Consider the following 18849-nt stretch of genomic DNA (forward strand, 5'->3'; position numbering starts at 1 on the left):
GCTGAGGCACTTCTGGAAGGAGTCCAGCTCGCTGGCACAGGAGAGGGAGCTGGGAGGGACCTGGTAAAAGACTGCTCTGTTCTCCCCCAGTATTTCTGAAATGGTGTGATTTATCACATGGAGCAGTGAGCTGGGAGTCCTAAACCCTCTTGTGCAGCAGCTGTGAGCTGAGGAGACACTGAGCAGTTGAGATAACTCAGAAGGGATGAGGACCTTGGTGTTGAGGTCAGACACTGGTCCTGAAAGAATGCAGGGAAGTCAGATCCCAGTTTGATTTTGAATAAGGGGGTGGATTTTCCTACCTGAGGTAGACTAGCATTGGCTAGAGATCATCAGAATTAAGGCTGATCTATTGAGGCAGTGCCTAAAGGAAACCCAGATGCAGTATTCTGCTTTTTTTCAGGTCCTGAACCAAACCACAGCAAAAAGAGATGGTCTGAGTTCACCAAGAGCTTCCACATCTCTGCCTCCCAAGGGAATGGAGCTTTAACTGGTCAATAACTAAAACACCAAAAGCCTGCATATATCATCTCAGGACTAGATATACACACATTAAAAATGTTTAGTTCTGATGATATATGACTGAGCTGTTATTTTGACAAATAGCTAGTGAATAATATATCTGATGAACTGCATAATATTTTACTAATGATTAATTTATTCATTCCAAACAAACAAACAAAGCCCAGCCTTTTCCTCCACTATCCTAAAGAATTCTAATGGCTGCAAAGAGCTTTGAGATCCCTGGATGAACCGTGCCTGTTATTCCTCCTTTTATCATTGTGTATTTCTAATGATTTATTACCAGAGAGAATAAATTCATGGCTTATGTTATGGATGGCCTCATTTCAGATTTCAGCAGATCCTGTTAAAAAATTTCTGATTTTTGTAAGGCCCCCTAATATCTGCAGGAATTTGGTATTTAGGCAGTTATTTACCCACACAATGTGCTTAAATATCTTTTTTAAGCCTGAAACATTCTGACTGGAGAAATGTTGTTTGGGATGCTGTCCCTAGGGTTAGTTACTACAGGATATTTACTACAGGACAGAGGTCTGTGAGATTTGGTTGAGGATTGCCCTGGCTCTGCTTTTCCCTCTCCCTCACTCAATCCCGTTCAGAAATACAATTTCTGTGAGTTCTCAGAGAAGATAAAGGACCAAAGAGCAAGAGCTCTTCCTCGGAGCTTTCCTGTGAGGCCAGGCTGATTGATTACGGATCAGAGGCTGCTCCAGCTTCCCTTCCTCAATGAAAAATTGAGAGCTCTTAAAAATTGAATAAAATATGCCGTTCTGAGAAGGATTTCCACTGGCACGAGCACAATAGGAGGTAGTAGTGAGTTGCTCGATATTTCTGTGTGCTCTGGCTAATCCTTTACTCCTCAGTCCCTGTGCATTCTCCCCGTGGCACCTGAGGATAACTCATCTGTAATTGGTAAGGGCTCCAGCTCTGTCTCCAGACAAAGCTTAAATCGCTCACGTTTGGGAGAGCTCCAGCTTCAGCTGTGGCTGGAGCTGCCCAGGAGAGGATTCCTTTTGGTAGCTGCTTTCAGGCCTGCAGAATCTGGCTTTGTTCCATGCTGGAAGGATCTGGAACAGTTTGTAATGTTTTCACCAGACAAAATTTTGTCAAAATAGCTCGTTCCTTAGATCTCTCGCTCTCACCGTAGTCACTGGTGACCAGAGCAGATGGGATATCAAAAATACGTTGAACCCAATTCATCAGCCTGAAACACTCTATGACCAACAAAATAAAGCATTTTGACAAAACCTTACTGTGCAGAAAATGTTTTTCTACCTCACTGATACAATTTTATTGTGCCTAAAATACAAAGACTTTTCCATTCTGTTGTTTCCCTCCACCCTCGTAGAATTTCATCGGTTCTGCTCCTCTTTCAATGCACAATCCCTAAGACTATGAGTAAAAATCCTACTTCAGTATTACAACCACTTGTGAGACCTTGACAGGGAGCTGAGATACTTCTGTACCAGCTCACAGGCTGCCACTGTGCATAGAAAATCTTTTCCTTTGGATGCTCACTCACAATTGTGCAGGAGATGGTCACCAACAGAGCTGATATGTTAAAGGGGGAGATAAAATACTGTCTTTTTTAAAGACCTGATCCAAATATCTCAGTTCCCCGGAGTGAAAACAATGAACTTATTTTTATTACTCTTCTGCAGGAGAAAATTAAGTCCAAGTACAGTTGGCAATTATCCTGTAAGCTTATTATATAGTAGCATTCAGCCTCTTGCACACTCTTGGTTCCTGTTTTTTTACGTGCTGGAAGAGCTGGTAATTTCTGTCCCTTATTACAGAGTCATTTCACAGGAAAGCATTCTCAGATTTCATTTAATCCACTGTAGGGCTGTGCACGATGCTGCAGACACCTCAACAGCTGCGTGCACCTCAAACTTCAGTGGTTCTGTGGGCACAGAGACATTTCTGAGTGCCCAGCAGAGCTCTGCTGGCTCTGCCAGCTCCCCACCCTTCAGAATGACACAGCCTGAGCAAACCTTTGTGGGGAAGGCAAGTAACAGTGGAGATCCCTCTTCATCTTATCACACCTGCTTCTGTGCCTGCAGACTTTCCAGCAGTATTTCTGGGGATGCCACACGCCTGGAAATGCCCAAGTCCAGGCTGGATGGAGCTTGGAGCAGCCTGGGACAGTGGAAGGTGTTGGAACTGTTTGGTTTTTTAAAATCTCTTCCAACCCAAAGCATTCTGTGATGAATACAGCCCATGAGTGGTGCATGTGCCCACAGAAATACTGGCACGATTGGTTTCAACATTCAAGGGCTTTTTCCTCCTTTCAGATCAATCCAGTTCATCTGAGGTCATCAAACAATCAGCAAAGCTTGAGCTGTGGCATTGCTAACTTAGCCACAAGTGTCTGTTCCCTGTGCAATCCTGTGGCAGGATGGAAGATTCTGGAATATATTTCTCTCTGGGTTTGCAGTGCTATTGCTCTGTGGCCTGCTCTCCCTGCTTATGCATGCTGAGGAGATTTGCTATTATGAATCGCACCACAAAACTACCTTCAAACTCAAATTTAATAACCTAAGTATTATGAAGATCAATATTATGGCTATTCTCATTCATATGATTAACATTAATATAATTTGGGGAAATATTTATGCTGCTGTAGTGACTGGAGACCTGGATAAAGAGGAGGTCCTCAGCAGCTCCACAGAAGAAGAGACACCATTGTTTCCAGATGAGCACTGGAATGCAATACTCCATCTCTGAGTCTCCATGGGCTTGGATATTTTATGTAAGTTACCTAATAAGATAACAAACCAGCCTTACAATCCCTACAGCCACACTGGTGACAGTTTGAAAATCATGAGTCAAGCTCAAAAAAAGAATTAAGAGATTGGGTTTAAAATTCATGAGACTTTTAAAATCTGATAAACTTCAGGGTTTTTTGGTTTTTTTGGTTTTTTTTGCCTTCTGCTTTCTGAGTATGTAGGAGTCGTATTATCAAGTTTTCCTCTGCAATTATGAGGGCCGTAAACTTACTTTAAAAATTGAGTTGAGACATTTACATAATCACAGGACTCTGAAAGTGTGGGCTTTGAAGAGACATTAAATAGTCTTGAGATACAGTTCATCATGTGACTTGGCAACACTCACTGCTGAACAGTACAGCACAGACTCCAAATATCAAATACTCCCAAGGAACAGAGAGGAGTCTTTTATGGGTGGGAGGGGGGAATCTGACACTTTCACAGTCTGCACATGAATGGGGGAGAAGGGGAGGAACACAGGGGAAGGAAAACAAGGAGAACAAGGAGTGTGGGACTATTCATTTTGCTTTAATCAGAGATGAAGCTAAAAAACTTCTTGTCTTATTCCTATATTTCCTGCTCGCCCTTAACCATGCAACACACGCTTTTCTGATTAGCCCAACCCTGGCTGTGCACCTGCACTCCCCAGGGACAGCCCCAGACATTTGAGGGAAGGTAAAAGTAATGTTCTTTCTGGGAATTTCAACAGCTGGAAGGTAACACTGACATTTTTAATGCTGAATACTCGCTGGGCAGGTTTGCCTTTGCTGAAAAGGAAATAACCAGTCTGAGAGAAACGGGAGGGAAAGCAAAGTGAGGATGGGTGGGGGTGCAAGGGCTATGGAAACACCTTTAAGGGATAGTGAGAACACCTTTCAGGGGTGCAGGGATAATGAAAACAATTTTGCAGGGATGCACAAGCAATAGAATACCTTTGCTCTCCTGAGATAACACAGCTTCTCCCACCTGCAGGTTGCCATGGGGTGGAAGTGTCCCTCACTGGTCAGTGCATCCTCACCCAACCTGAATGCCCTGAGTGCTCTGTGATGTTCAGATCTGAAATCAGCACTCAAAGCCAGCCCACGCTGCAGCAGAGCTGCCAGTCACCACCAGCCCATGAAAGCCATGAAACCTGTGTTTGCAGCTTGCCAAGAGACACTTTTATTGCAGGAATGACAAGCTCCAAGTGTCAGGATGCTTCACTGAGTCAGAGTCCAGAACTGGTCCCAGCTGTAAGTAGCAGGGGAACTCTTCCAGCAGCTTTTCCATGACACTTGCTCAGGGGAAGGAGAGCTTGTTGCAATATCAGGCATTTTGGATCCCACAGACCCTGGTGAGGGCACAGCCATCAAGTGGGGTTCTCCTTCAGCAAGCCCTGTGTGTCCCTGGGAGATGGAGAGTACCCAGAGGCTTTTCCTTAACTGGTCTCTACAATTCCTGGTTGTTCCCTACCTTTGCTGGAACTGATGGCAGGAGAAAGCACAGAGGGCAGGGTTTGGGGCCAGCAGGTGATGATACAAGGGGACATTAAAGTTGTCCCTTCAATTTGGGCTAAGGAACTCCAGCAGGCAAAACACCTCCTGCCTCAACCTCAGAGCAGAGGATTTCCATGCTGCTGCCTGAAAAGTGTTGTGCACCATTGGAAGGTTCAGTTAGGCAACTCTCACACCTCCAGACATTTTTCCTGTGAAACTTGTGTGAAACCTGGCCCAGAAAAGCTCTAGGACAGCCCTGAGCAGCTTGATCTCATGGGTGGCATTCCTGCCCGTGGCAGGGTGTCTGGACTAGATGATCCCAAGCCTTTCTAGGCTTCCACAATTCTATTTAATTCTGCCATAGCACAGCTTTCTGGAATCTCTCTCCAAAAAAGCTCTTTCATTGCAGGCAGAAGCACAAGCTGGCTTGACCTGATTGAGGATTTGATGGAATGGCTTCCTCTCCTGGCTGCTCACCCCTCTGCTGGGAGCCATCTGCACATTAAAGCAGATGTTGGTTGCACTCAGGTCATGTTTCCAAGCTTTCTTTTGTTGCCATAAGGACTAGAGACTCTTCCCTCCCTGCCTGCACTCATTTCTTAATTAAAGCTTAAATTCTGATGTCGTCACATGACTGTAGGAGCAGATCCCCAGGCAGGCATTTAGTGCTCTGTGTTGTCAGCAGGACTTTGATTTAGAAGCATCACAGATCCTTTAGAGGATCCCTCCCCTCTGGAAGCCCCAGGCTGGCCCAGCTGCCACTGCCAGACCCCAAGGCTCCCTCTCAGGCAGCCCCAGAGGCTTTCCCACGCCACAGAGCGTGGGGATGGGGAGCATCTCTGTCTTCTTGGAATAGTGGTTCCAGAGCCAGGCAGCTGCAGGGAGTCTGGCAGGGAGAGAGAAGAAGGAGGAGGAAGAGGAGGAGGAGGAGGAGGAGGAGGAGGGGGAGGCAGCAGCTGCCAGCAGCCTGCACTGCAGTGCCTCAGCCCAGAGAGCTGGGTGGGTGTAAACACCATCCCTACCCATCTCCTCTCCTCCCTCTCTCCATGATTTTCACTTGATGGGGTGTATTTGACCAGGAAAAAAATAACTCCACAGTGAAGGAAACCTCACAGCACCTTCCTGTAAAGACTTTGTGATCACCATGCCAGCACTGGAAGGGTGAAGAGCTGCAGGTGTGAAAGGGGCTTGGTTCCAAGAGCTCCCAGGCTTGGCCACCAGCAAACAGAGCCCTGGTGCACACTCCTGGCAGCCAGATGCTGCCTCCATCAGCCCCATGCCTTGGAGCAGAGCAGGTCTCACCTGCCCAGAGCTCTCCTGAGGGGAGCTGGGCTCTGCCAGGACACCTGGGTGCTGTGTCAGCTCCTTCCTGGGCACACGTGGGCAGCAGCACAAAGGAAGTGCTGGCTCTGCACAGGAATATTTGATATCACACTGCCTGCAGAGGAGATCCTGCCACAAAGGGCTGGCCCAGACCCTGCTGCAGGCAAAGCTGACTCCAGGCTTTCTTTGTGTCCTTGGGTTCTGTACCTGCTCTCAGCAGCCTAGCCCAGGAAAGCTGCCTGGATGGCTCCAGCTGTCCTGGTGGACACTTCTTGTTCCATTTACAGAGCCTGGTGGGTAGCAATCAGCAAAAAAGAAAGGGAAAAATATATCCTTTCTGGAACCCAAGGGAAACATTGGAGGGATCCAGAAATAAAAAAGAAAAAACCCTACAATGCCTTCTCCTGTGCTACTTGTGCCAGAACAAAATTATTCCGTCTATCTAACAGGATGACTTTTTTATTTTAATGTAACAGCTTCTCTGATGAAATAAGTATCTGCCTGGTTTGAAAACAGAATTAATAAGATTATTAAAAAATAATTTTAAAAAACAGCTAAAAATATTTTTTTTTTTTAAGAAAGAGAGTGAAAGCTTCTCTTTGCCTTGTTAGCTTTTAAAATATGTTCCCAAGCCACTGGACCATAGTCTGCTGCTCTGGAGGAATCTGAGATGAATGTGCAGAGTCATTGCTGTCACAGCATGCTGAGAGCAGCCCTGCTGGGCACAGCCTCCACTTGACATGTGGAGGGGAACACTCCCCCACCATGCAGCAGGTCTCTGAAGGGACAGGATGTGGACATCCTTGTCCAAGCCCAGCAGGATGCAGATCTCTTTGGAAAGGTTCAGTGACTAAAATATTTCTGTGCTCCTTCTGGGATTCACTGGGAGGAGGACCAAAATATTTTGTTATGGATGGAGAAGGGGAATTTTCCTGCTGGAAGATGCAGCTCTGGAGATCGGTGCTAGCGCTCGGCCAGTCCAGCTCAGAGCATCCCTGGATCAGCAGGCAGGGCAGGCAGGCTCTGATCTGCCTTTCCAGGCACACAGCTCACAGGAGTGCTTTTCTCCAGAGGAACTGGTGTGTCCTGAGCACGGCAGCCTCATCAGAATGTGAACTTATCAACAGCTCATCAGAATGTGAACTCATCAATGGCTTTGCCTCCCCACTGTCCCTGTGGCTGAGAGTGCTCTGCCCCCTTCGGATGCAGGGCTGCCCTTCCCCAGCCTGGGCAGATTTTCTGCTCCCCTATTTCAGCACCTCCAAGCATATCAAAGGCTGGTGCCATGGTGCCTGAGCATGGGAGCCTCATCAGAATGTGAACTCATCAATGGCTCTGCCTCCACACTGTCCCTTGGCTGGGAGTGCTCTGCCCCCTTCGGATGCAGGGCTGCCCTTCCCCAGCCTGGGCAGATTTTCTGCTCCCCTATTTCAGCAGCTCCAGGCATATCAAAGGCTGGTGCCACCTTTCCTTCCTCTTGCCCTCTGTTCTCAAGAATATCAAAGAGAAGGAGAGGTGTGTCCTTCTGTCAAGCCTCGCAGCTGCCAGGGATGCTCCCAAGCTGTCGCCATCCCAATCCAAAGGCAGCCAGAGCAGCTGCTCCTCCAGCCTGGCCAGGGCCAAGCTCTGTGCCTGCTCAGACACCCCAGGACAAAGCTCTGCACAGCTCAGCCCCAGCATCCCCTGCTCCTGCCTTTATTCTGCTTATGCAAATCCATGGAAAGCTGCACATATGCAGGGAGCTGCATTATGCAGGGGATGTAACAGCAGCAGTCCCTGCACTGCATGAAGAATGAAGGCTGGGGCTGAAGGAGATGCTGTGTGATGGAATTGTCTGGTTCATGCCCATCTCTGAACGGTTCCTGTTTGCCAACTGCTTTTAGAGAAGCTGAGACAGGAATGTAAATTGTGGCTTTCGTAAAGTTGCATAAACGTGTAGTAATGTCATTTTTAGATGAGCATTTACATCGAAGACAACACTAGGAGGCTTCATTGTTTGCATGCACTATGGAAATGGATTTCAGGTTTTGGTTTACACACATTTATTTACACGGCATGTACTGATTACAAACCGATGTACATCACTCGTTTACAGGCATAATATAAACTAGGGAGATTCTGTATTTTTGCCTGGATGCATTTCCATTGCTCATCCCACATGGAGAAAAGAACCTCCTTTCATCTCAGCTCCCTCTGTCCTTCAGTTGCTGCGCTGTTCTCCTAAAAAACCCTCGTCTGTGACAGAAAAACAAAAAAGCTGATGTCCCCTTTAAACACATAGCATGAAACCCTAATAAGAAAACCTTGTCAGCAGAACTTCAGCACGACTAAAAAACCCTAAGCAAAGATTAAAAGGCCTAACAGTGCCCATCAATTCATACCTGAGCTAAGCATCACCTTAATGCTGTTTGAGAAGAACGTTCAGGATGCTTTCTTGGATGCTTCAGACATCCAGTCAAGTGGAACAGGACAGAAAACCTGCCAGGGTGTGTGAGAGAGGATCTGTGAGTGCAGTTTGTCACTGTCACAGCACCCAGCCTGGTTTTGGGAAGCACCACGAGCCTTCCCAGGCATTCCTGCTGCTCATCCTGGCTCTCACTCCTGCCCAGCCATGCTGGGGAAATTATTATTGGGCTTTTTCTTTATCCTAAGATGTTGAACCCAGAGAAAATCAAAGCTGGACCCCAGGGAATTTCAAGATTTCAAAGTCACAGAGTGAAAAGGACAGTCAGTATTTTTGGGTTTTTTTCAGTCCTTCCCAAATTCAAGGTTATAAAAACTCCTTCCAAATTGAATCTGAAGAACAAACAGCTAAACACAATACACTCAAAATCAAAATGTTCCTCTTCTGACATTTTTAAAGTGGCACTACCTGACTTCATGTCTTGAGATGAATTTTAGTGCCTTAAAAATTGCAAAAAAAAAAAAAAAATCACTGGATTAATAAAGTGAAAATAAATGGCAAGGCTTAAAACTTTCACTGCGCCCAAAATGAAATGTTTCAATTTTTCCATTTTACTGAAAAGTTGAACAAACATCCATTTCATATCAACCCATTTTTAATATTATTTTTGTTCTGTACAACCAGTGAACCACAAAATCAATTCTTTGTACTGCTCTGGTGACCAGTAGATTAAATTCAATGCAATAAAGAGACAGCAAAAACAGCCAATGAGGAATGGAGAGAAGAACAGCCAGAAAAGATGATGGAAGCAGCTCTTATAGATTCTGTCTGTGCCAGAACTTAGCACAACCAAAACAACCTCACAACCACTTTAAAAGAACTTTAATGCACATTGCTGCAGGAAAGAGCAGCCTCACCTGTCCCCTTTGTCACCCTCCTGCCTCCATCTGCACAATCCTGTCCCTCTGCTCTCCCCTGAACACAATGAATGAGACCAGAAAGGGATCCAGTTAAAAATTAACTTTTCTTTTTTCTTTTCTTTTCTTTTCTTTTCTTTTCTTTTCTTTTCTTTTCTTTTCTTTTCTTTTCTTTTCTTTTCTTTTCTTTTCTTTTCTTTTCTTTTCTTTTCTTTTCTTTTCTTTTCTTTTCTTTTCTTTTCTTTTCTTTTCTTTTCTTTTCTTTTCTTTTCTTTTCTTTTCTTTTCTTTTCTTTTCTTTTCTTTTCTTTTCTCTTTTCTCTTCTCTTCTCTTCTCTTCTCTTCTCTTCTCTTCTCTTCTCTTCTCTTCTCTTCTCTTCTCTTCTCTTCTCTTCTCTTCTCTTCTCTTCTCTTCTCTTCTCTTCTCTTCTCTCTCTTCCTGTCAGACTGTTTTTCTGCCAGGTGAGTTCCTCATCTCTGGAAATCACAGATTCCCATGAAATTTGCCTGGCAGTTCCAGTCAGGAAAGGCCAAACTTCTGTAGGTTGGGGTCAACTTATCCTGGAGAAAAGGAGGCTTGGGGGGGAACCTTCTTGCTCTCTACAGGTCCTTGACAGGAGTGACAAGTGACAAGAGGAAATGACCTCAAACTGTGCCAGGGGAGGACATCAGGAAGAATTTTTTTTAGGGAAAGGGTGCTCAGGCCTTGGCAGGGGCTGCCCAGGGAGGTTTGAAGTGCCCATCCTGGAGGTGTGCAGGGAAGGGCTGGAGGTGGCACTCAGAGGACAAGGTGGGCATCAGGCACAGGTTGGACTCGATCTTGGAAGACTTTTCCAGCCACAACAACTCTGTGATCTGTGATTCTGATATAAAACCAGCCACAAAACCCTCACAATCACTGACCAGCTGGGCCAAGCCCAGTGCCTGATGTCAGAGTCACATTTTGCTTTTGCTCAGAAATTATAAAAGCTCATTGTCCTCCCAGCCAGGGCAGGCAGTCATACAAACCTGGGCTGTGTGTGCCCTGGGCAGTGCTGGGTGTGCTGGAACACATTCTCCAGCCAATAAATTGGTGAATTTACCTTGAAGTCAACAGTTTCACGTATTTATGTCACAGAGAATCTGGCTCATTGTTTTTAATTTGTGGTGCCATAAAACTTTGAAAGTTTTGTGAGACAGTTTTGTGAGACCAATCTTTTTTCCTCCTTTATTTTTTTTTCCCCTCTAAGGGAAAATTCAAGCAGCAGAACAGCATATGCATTTCTAAGTCTGTTGCAGCTATGTGCACAGCAGAGATGCTGGCTTCAGGATCCTTCTCTTCCTCTTCACTGAGGGAGTGACACATTTAGGGAGCACGTAGCTGCTCAGATTTGTGGTTTTTTCTAGGACTAAATAAAAATCTCTAGTGTGGCTGAATGCATTCACCAGTGCAAATCCCTTTATGAGCACACAGTTTAGTGTCCACTCTGAACTGGAGAAAGAGGGAAATAACACAAATGTTGGTTAGATGGGACCATGGGGGTCCCTAATCCAGCCTCACACTTGAAGCAGGACCAGCTCCTGAGCACATCATCTGAGGCTTTGTCCAGCCAAGCCTTGAAAGCCACCAAGGATGGAGACACCTCTCACCTCTCCACTGCCTTGTCCTAGACCTGCACTGCTCTCCTGAGGAAACAACATTTTGGGAGGCAAAAAAAAATCAGCTTTTTTCCCCAGGCAGCATCCCAACCAATTTCTGTCCAGCTTGTGGAGCCCATTACTCCCAACCTTTCCTGTCTCAGAAGCTCCTTTTCCTTTTTAACTTTCTGGGACCTTGCTGTACCAAGTGTAGGTGAGCAATTGGCCCTGTCCTGTCACTCTGCAGAGGGAGGGATGGGCAGGACTGGCTGCTTTGGTGCCACCTCCCCCACTAAGTTTTGAATCTGCTGGTGTATTTTAAGCAGACCTGACAGAGGTCTCAGAAGGATTCTCTATTTGCAGGTTTCATGAAATTAGGCACCCTCTAACTGGTCCCACTGCAGGAGAAGTTACAAGGTGAGCAGATCTCCTTTTATACCCCAGGGTTTCCCTGCTTCCTTACACCGAGAGCCAGACTTCCCTGTCCCCACTGTCATTTCAGAAAATGGAATTAAACTCCCACGCATGGAAAATACGCATTTCTTCTCGCACATGCACATTCCACTCGCAGCCCCGTGTGATCATCCATTTTATATTGCTGCTGTCCCTTATGTCCAAACATCTTGCAGCTTTTAATTAAGTCTGCCCAGCAATGCAGAGCAAGCAAGAGCTGTCATCTCCTCATCTCCCCTTCTCAGGGGGTGGGGAGGGAATTGGGGCAGGCAGAAATGAGCTCACCCACAGCCACAGCATGAGCCTGGGGCAAAAATCCAGATCCTGCCTGTGTCACCTCTCTGCCACTCTACCTGTGGGCTTTCTGAAGCTCTGTGTCCTGTCCCTGTTTTCCATGGAAGTGGCAGTGGCAGCCTCTGCTCAGCTGGATGAGCCCACCTCCCCTTGTCCCTCTTTGCCTCCCCACCCTGACATTCAACAAAGCCTTTTATTTTTCTTTTAAAGAAATATTTTCTGGTGGTTTTTGTTTGTTTTTTTGTTTGTTTGGTGTTTTGTTGTTGTTTTGGGTTTGGTTTGTTTGTTTGGTTTGTTGATGTTGTTGTTTTGTTTTTTGTTTTTTTCTAGAACTTGCTTCAGCTGAGCAGCTTCATCAGGGAAATTCCTGTCAGTGCCTCTGCCTGGCAATTTGCACGGAGCATTCCAGTGCTCAGCCCACTTTTAGCTTTGCCTTATAGCTAAATAACTTCAGAGAGAAGAAGAAAAATAAAAAAGGACAACATGACAACATACTTCAAAGCAGTGGGCTGAAGCTGTTAACTGTTCAGTGGTAACAGGGATGTTTTCTGGTCTGAGCAGGACCCCAGTCCCAAAGCCAAGCTGAGCTTCATCTGTTCTCCAGCCTTCCTGCAGTACCTCGTACCCCAGGCTCTCATGACTAGGAATAACAACAAGGATGGTGATAATGAATATTCAGACATCCCACAAACCACTCTCAGCATCTGCCATCCTATCTGCATTAGCACCAGTGTGCACAGATAATGATCAAAGCAGCATTTTCCTGCCAGAGGCCCCCCTAAACCACCCTTATTAGTATGAATCAATGCTGACTAATGTGCTTCCCTAATGCAATTGTATCCACTCCTACTGTTCATGATTTAATATAAAACATCTCCCCCTTTGCCTGCCTTCCTCCTATTGCCACATACAAGGTGTAGGCCTTGACTGAGGGTACCAGGAAGATCAGTGATCTGAGTTTTACAAGAAAGAGACCTGAAATCACTGAAATGAAATGCCTGGAAGGAGGTAATGAGACTTTGGGGGTTGTAACAGTGAACTGCCTGTCCATGCTCGGATGCTAGACCTGGATCCAGGCTTCCTGTGAAAGATATCATCAGCTCTGAGGTTCTACAGCAGTTCTGCTTATGCAGAATATAAAATAGCCCTGCTCACTGCAACAGGCTCTGTGCTTCATGCTGACAGGCTCTGGACTTCGGTAGAGTTAGAAGAAGGACTCCTCCATGATTTTATGTTGCTCCCTTTTTAGCATCACCTGCAAAAAGGAGAAAATTCTGCATTTTGCCTTATGCTGCTGTTATCACCAGCAGTGGCTTTGCCTTGGTGGTTTTCCAGTGTAAATGACACAGCCCTAATGTGATGTGTCCATGTTCCCACCCAGCAGGACACCAGGGAAATCACCACTAAACAGCCAACAGTGTTTCAGTTAGGGCTGGGTGAAGTCCTCTGGCCTGATTTCACATCCTCTCCAAACCCTTGGTCACTGTGGCTGGTTTGAGATCTGCTGCCATCAGCCTTGGGAGAGGAGCAGGGGTCAGGCCAAACCTCACTCAGCAAAATCACAAGTGCCCCAAGGAACTGCCTGACAGAGCAGCAAACTAAAAACCAGCCAACCTAAAAAAGTATGGGAGGAAAGGGGCACTGAAGGAGAAGATTGCACAGAAAATTCCCATGCTCCATATCAGCTGCTTTTCTAAGGAAAGGATTGATATCCTTAATGCAGGATATGTGCCTCCCTTGGGCTAGTCTAGTGCAAAGAGCAATTGAGAACCATCTTTTGGTAGGAAAGAGGCTTCTATGCTGGAATTAAACAGTTGACAAAATCCCAACAGCTTTACAGATTCTCGGAGTCAATTTAAGGAGCCCACAAAATGAGATTTTACCCCTGTGGGTTTCAGTAAAACGGAATGTTCTGGGAGAGTGTGTGCACAGTCTAGCTCTTAACTGTGAGAATTGGCTGTGGCTCCACTAATCCTCCATAGCCAGACTGAGTCTGATATCCCTTTAAAAATGCATGGGCTCAGTTTTTAAGTGACCAGTTCTGCCAACAGGGCCAGATATTAAAAACAAACAGCCCTCCAGCACCCAGCCAGACTCCCACCTGATCACTCCATCTGCTCTTCTGGAGCACGTGAGGCCTTCCCCTCTTCCTCAGCTGAGCAGGTTTGTCCCAGACTTGTATTTCCAAGGTGCTCAGCTCCCAGCAGCTCCAAGAATCACACATGAGTGGCATTCCCAAGCCTTCAGCTCCCTTCTTCAGCTCTGCGTGGTGTTTGGCCATGAGATGCCCTGAGTACCCTTTGCAGTCCTCTCTAAACTCTCTCCCTAATGACTTCCACTGGATTTTGTCTTATTTCCAGGGTTTTTTTTGGGAATGGTGACTTCTCCAGCATGGTCACTATCTGCAAGACCCCTCTCAGACACCTGCTGTGCACACAGAATGCTGATCCCTGTTTTCTCCCATGTTGGGAGGACGGTGTTGTGTTCTCCACCTGCTCCATGTGTCTTTCATAAATGGTTTAACAACACTTAGCAGAAACAGAGAAAACAGATCCCTTTCCACTTCCCATCAATAAAGTTCATCCTGAACTGAACTAAGACTTCAAATTCCTATTAGTTTCCTACAAACCAAAAGGGAATTTGTTCCTTACCCCCTGACAGATAAAACAACAAATCACAGGCTTCACATGCAAACCAGATTTCGGCTCCTTTAGAAAAGTGGAGGAGGCACAGCCATGGCACAGGCTGCCTGCTCAGGGTGTGAATCCTCCATCACAGGGAACCTCCCAGGTTCCCCACAAACCTCTGTCAGACGTGACACAGGTATGTCTGAGCCTGCCTTGGGGAAAAGGCACAGATTAAATGACCTCTCAAGGTCCTTCCAGACCCGTTTCCCCGTGATGCTCAGAGACAGGATCCCAGGCTTGATGGATCTGTGGCCTGACCCACAGTGACAGCTTGTAGCTATGTCTGAACACATCCATCGTGTGGCTCTGTGCCCCCAGCCCCTGCAGACTCTGTGCTGGCATCCTGGGCTGCACAGCTCTTTAGCAAAGGGCAGAGCCAGTGCCAGAGGCGAGGAGCAGGGCAGGGATCTGCAGGCTGGGTCACTCTGTGTGTTGGCAGGCAGGGCAGGAGGGGAGCTGGGCAGAGCACAGCCAGGGAAAAAGGCTTTTGGGAAAAGGCATTTTCTCTGCTGCTCTGCGCACAGGCACTGAGACCTCACCAGTGGAAGCAAGGCAGTGCAGCTTTTAGGTTTTGGGGCTGTTTTCCCCCTGAGCTGTTCTGGAGAAGACAAGCCAGGACAATATTTTTAACCTGCCCTTGCTGGTGCAAGGGGAGGGGGTTCTGCACTCCCTGCAGGCTGCAGGACAAGAACAAACCATTTTTCTTCCCCACACAGAGCTGATGCCTCATGAATCTCTGTCACTCTGCCTCTGGCTCCGTGCCCGTGGGACAGCACTCCCTGCACACAGGTGATCCCCTGTGATTCCCTGTGATTCCCTGTGATCCCTTGTGATTCCCTGTGATTCCCTCTGCCCATGTCCATGGCTCCATGTGCACAGTGCCACGGGCTGCTCACCAGCATTTTCCCTGCCCACCACTTTGCATGGCCGTGTTTGCAAGTGTCTTTCTGAAGCACAACAGGACCATATAATTATGTAAATGCACACGTGGCTGGCAGAGTTTTTCAGTCTCTTTGGGTTTCAGTGCAAATCTCCTGACACTTGCTGGCTTATTCCCCTTCACTCCAAAGTGCTTGCTGCTTCAATAGGGCGTTCATGTGAGCACCCCAGCTTTTCAGATTAAAATGAGGAGGAAAAAGGGTGGTTCTAGATAGCACAGCTGGCAAGAAGAGTTTGAAACAAGCAACAACTAAGGCTTAAAAACCTAGAAGGCAAAATAAAATCCAAATTCTGCCTATTCTCTGTAGGTTTTTTAACTCTCTGCGGTTTCTTAAATCAAGATCACAGTTCTTGGGCCAAGTCCAACTTATACATGGAGATAAATCCTCAAAGATCCGTGGTAGGCAGCACACAGCCAAGGCTCCTACACAGCAGTGTGAGAACTGTCACGCTGACGTGCATGGTGACATCTTTATGTGAACCTGCAGCTACTGGCAGTTCACATGTACGAGTCTGGTACAGAGGCTTGGGCTGTCCAGAGCTCCATTGATTTGAAAAAGCTGCTTGGGAACCTGCCTGTGAACTGTCTGTCACCAGGAATGAAGAACACCCACCCCCTCAGCTCCTTTTCATCTCACTCTGTGCTGTGCACATTGCCATGACACTGCAGTGCCTTCATCTCACTATCAGAGCGCTCCACCCCAGCCTTTGAAGCAATTTGCATTGCCAGCTGGGTGCCAGGGGGAACCAAAGCAGCATTTCCAGGTGGAATGGGGACAATGGTGCAGCTCCCAGCCTGCAGACCATGGGAGCTGGCAGAGCTCCCAGCACCCAAAAACTGATCCAAGGCCAGGAAGCCTGTCAGAAACACAAGGTGACCCCTGTGGGAGGGAGAAATGGCAAGGAGGACTCCATGGATATCAGAAGGCTCATTATTTGGAACACAAGCCCTGTGAGGAATGTTTGAAGGAGCTGGAGCTGTTTAGCCTGGAGAAGAGGAATCTTAGAGATGATCTTATGACTCTCTACAACTCCCTGAAGGGAGGTCACAGACAGCTGGGGTTGGTTTCTTCCACTGGGCAGCACTGACAGATCCAGAGGATACAGCCTCAAGCTATGTCAGGGAAGGGATAGGTTGGATATTAGGAAAAAATTTTTCACCTAAAGAATAATAAAGTACTGGAATGCTCTTCCCAGAGAGGTGGTGGAATCACCATCTCTGGATGTGTTTAAAAAAGCCTGGACATGGTGCTTGGTGCTATGGTCTGGTTGAGGTGTTAGGGCACAGGTTGGACTCGATGATCTCAGAGGTCTCTTCCAACCTCATCATTCTGTGATCCTGTAATTACTTTATTATACTGTATTATTCTGTACTATATTACACTACATCTAAACTGAATCTGCACAAGCACCCAACTCAGCTCAGCTGCCCAGAATCTCATGACTGCCTGCTGACCCACAGCCTGCACACAGGCCAAGGAAACCAAACACCATCACTGTGGGTAAACAATCTCCACATCAAATTCCACTTTGGCACAACACAGGAGCAGCCAATGAGACAAGAACTGTTTTGATCACTCTTTTCTCTGCTTCTCTCAGGTTCAGAGAACGTGACTGCCACAGAAGCCGACATACCTGTATATTTTATATCGGGTTGTAAATCCTTGACGATGTCTTTCCACAAAGGATAAGTAGCTCCGTGAGTGGTGGAAAGGCCCCCTGTCTGAAATAAGCCAATCAAACTCCTTGGAGACATGTTGGTTGGTAGCAGCTGGGTCCTGGTGGGAGGGCTGTATGAGTATATGGTCCCATATAAACAGGAGGTAGAGGAACTCAACAAGCCTCCAGTTCATGCTTTTCTGTCTGCCTTTTTCCTCTCATTCTTGCTCCATTCTGTGGAGTCCTGTTGGAAGAGAGAGGGGATAGGAGGAAGGAGAGAGAGAAAGAGAAATGGAGGGGAGGAGAGGGAGGAGGGAGAGAAAGAGAGAGATTAAAAATGCTCTGATCCTTTGACAACCTTCTCTCGGGGTGAAAACAGACGTGAAAAATCAAGAATTAAAAGACTTCAGTTTGCCTGTGTTACACCTTAGAGTATTTGGCAGTGTTTTATTCATGTATTTAAGTGGTGCCTTTAACCTCCTGAGCATATACCACCTTTGAAATAACCAGGTCCTGACCTGTAACATCCTCACCCCAGCTCCTCCATCATTTCCCTCGTGAAGTTCTCCACAGTGCTGCAAAGGCGAGTGAAGGCCAGGCCCTGGAGGTGGCTGCACCCTAGGCTACAATTACCCCTTTATTGTCCCTTTAATGCTGTGCCAGAGAAACGTGTCTCCTGCTTTCATGTCTCTCTGATGATCTGTAATCCATACTCTGTGCAACCTGAGCAATCTATAAAGACCCAGCTCTTACTTTCAAGTGCTGCCAAAAAAAGAAATAAAACAAAATAATTACCCAGGTCTGGCGACAGCACACACGGACACTCAGGCACACACACACAGACACACACAACTATGAAATCCTGCCAAACTCTGACAGATAAGAATGTCCTCACCCTGCTTTCCTGCTGGGGAGGTGTGTTGGGTGCAGGGGATGGGGTCTGTTGCTATTTCAGTTATGGTGGGACCCCGAGGCTCTCCCCAGGATCAAGGCTCTGCAGGGTGACAGGCTGAACATGCACATTCAGCCAGGGAGATCCTTGCCAGCACCTGGAGCAGGGCACACTCTCACTGCCATGGTGGGAGAGCAGCAAAACAAGGCTGGGGACAGCCCTGTGCCAGCCAGCTCCTCTCCCAGGCATGTGGCAAGACATATGATGAGTGGGAAGAGCAATCAGGGGGTGAGGTGCCCTGCTAAAGGTTGCACAGCGAGCCATGGGTACAGCTGGAAGAGAGCCCTGCTCTCCTGACTCCCCTTGCCAGCATCTCAGCCCTTGGCTCATCCTCCTCCCAGGCAGGCTGCTGGCACCCTGACACTGCTGGCACCCTGGCACTGCTGGCAGCATGCCCCAGGTGGCAGGTGAGGGGCCTTAGCTGCCACCTCCCACCCAGGATGGTCCCCTCCTGCTTCCACAGCAGCAGCTCAGCCTGTTGGGCTCTGCTCCTCGCCCCTGGGAGCTGCTTGGATCAAGTCCTCTCCACAGCCACAGCTGGTTCCTGCTCCTGCCTTCTGGGTTTTGTGAAAGCAGTGCCAGCACTGTGGGCTGGCAGTGATCTTGAGGCTGCTCCCCAGCTCTGGGAGCACAAGCTGTGCTCAGGACAGGTGATACCCACCTGTTTCTGTAAAATACAGTGCAGAGAGACTTCTTAAAGCAGGAGAAATGAGGCTACTCAGAGCTTTGTCACAGTGAGAGTTCATGTCAGGCTTCTTTGTACATCTCCAGAAAACTTTCTGGTTTTCAGCCTGAGTCTTCTCAAGGTTTCTAACTCCCAGAAAGAAAAGATTTTGCTTT

At 47.2% G+C, this 18849-nt stretch overlaps 1 protein-coding gene across 1 annotated transcript in view; it reads right to left on the reverse strand.

Moving 5' to 3' along the window:
* Positions 1 to 17251, reverse strand: part of BRINP1 (BMP/retinoic acid inducible neural specific 1) — a gene marked incomplete at its 5' end in the record, with an annotated part of 62760 nt that extends 45509 nt beyond the window's left edge. Inside the window, one exon of the mRNA XM_084219620.1 lies at positions 17034 to 17251. Coding sequence (XP_084075746.1) covers positions 17034 to 17251 — 218 coding nt within the window. The remainder of the gene's footprint in view (positions 1 to 17033) is intronic.
* Positions 17252 to 18849: the final 1598 nt, after the last annotated feature.

Source organism: Fringilla coelebs (genome assembly GCF_963513975.1).
Source record: "Fringilla coelebs genome assembly, chromosome: 21".
Taxonomy (NCBI): domain Eukaryota; kingdom Metazoa; phylum Chordata; class Aves; order Passeriformes; family Fringillidae; genus Fringilla; species Fringilla coelebs.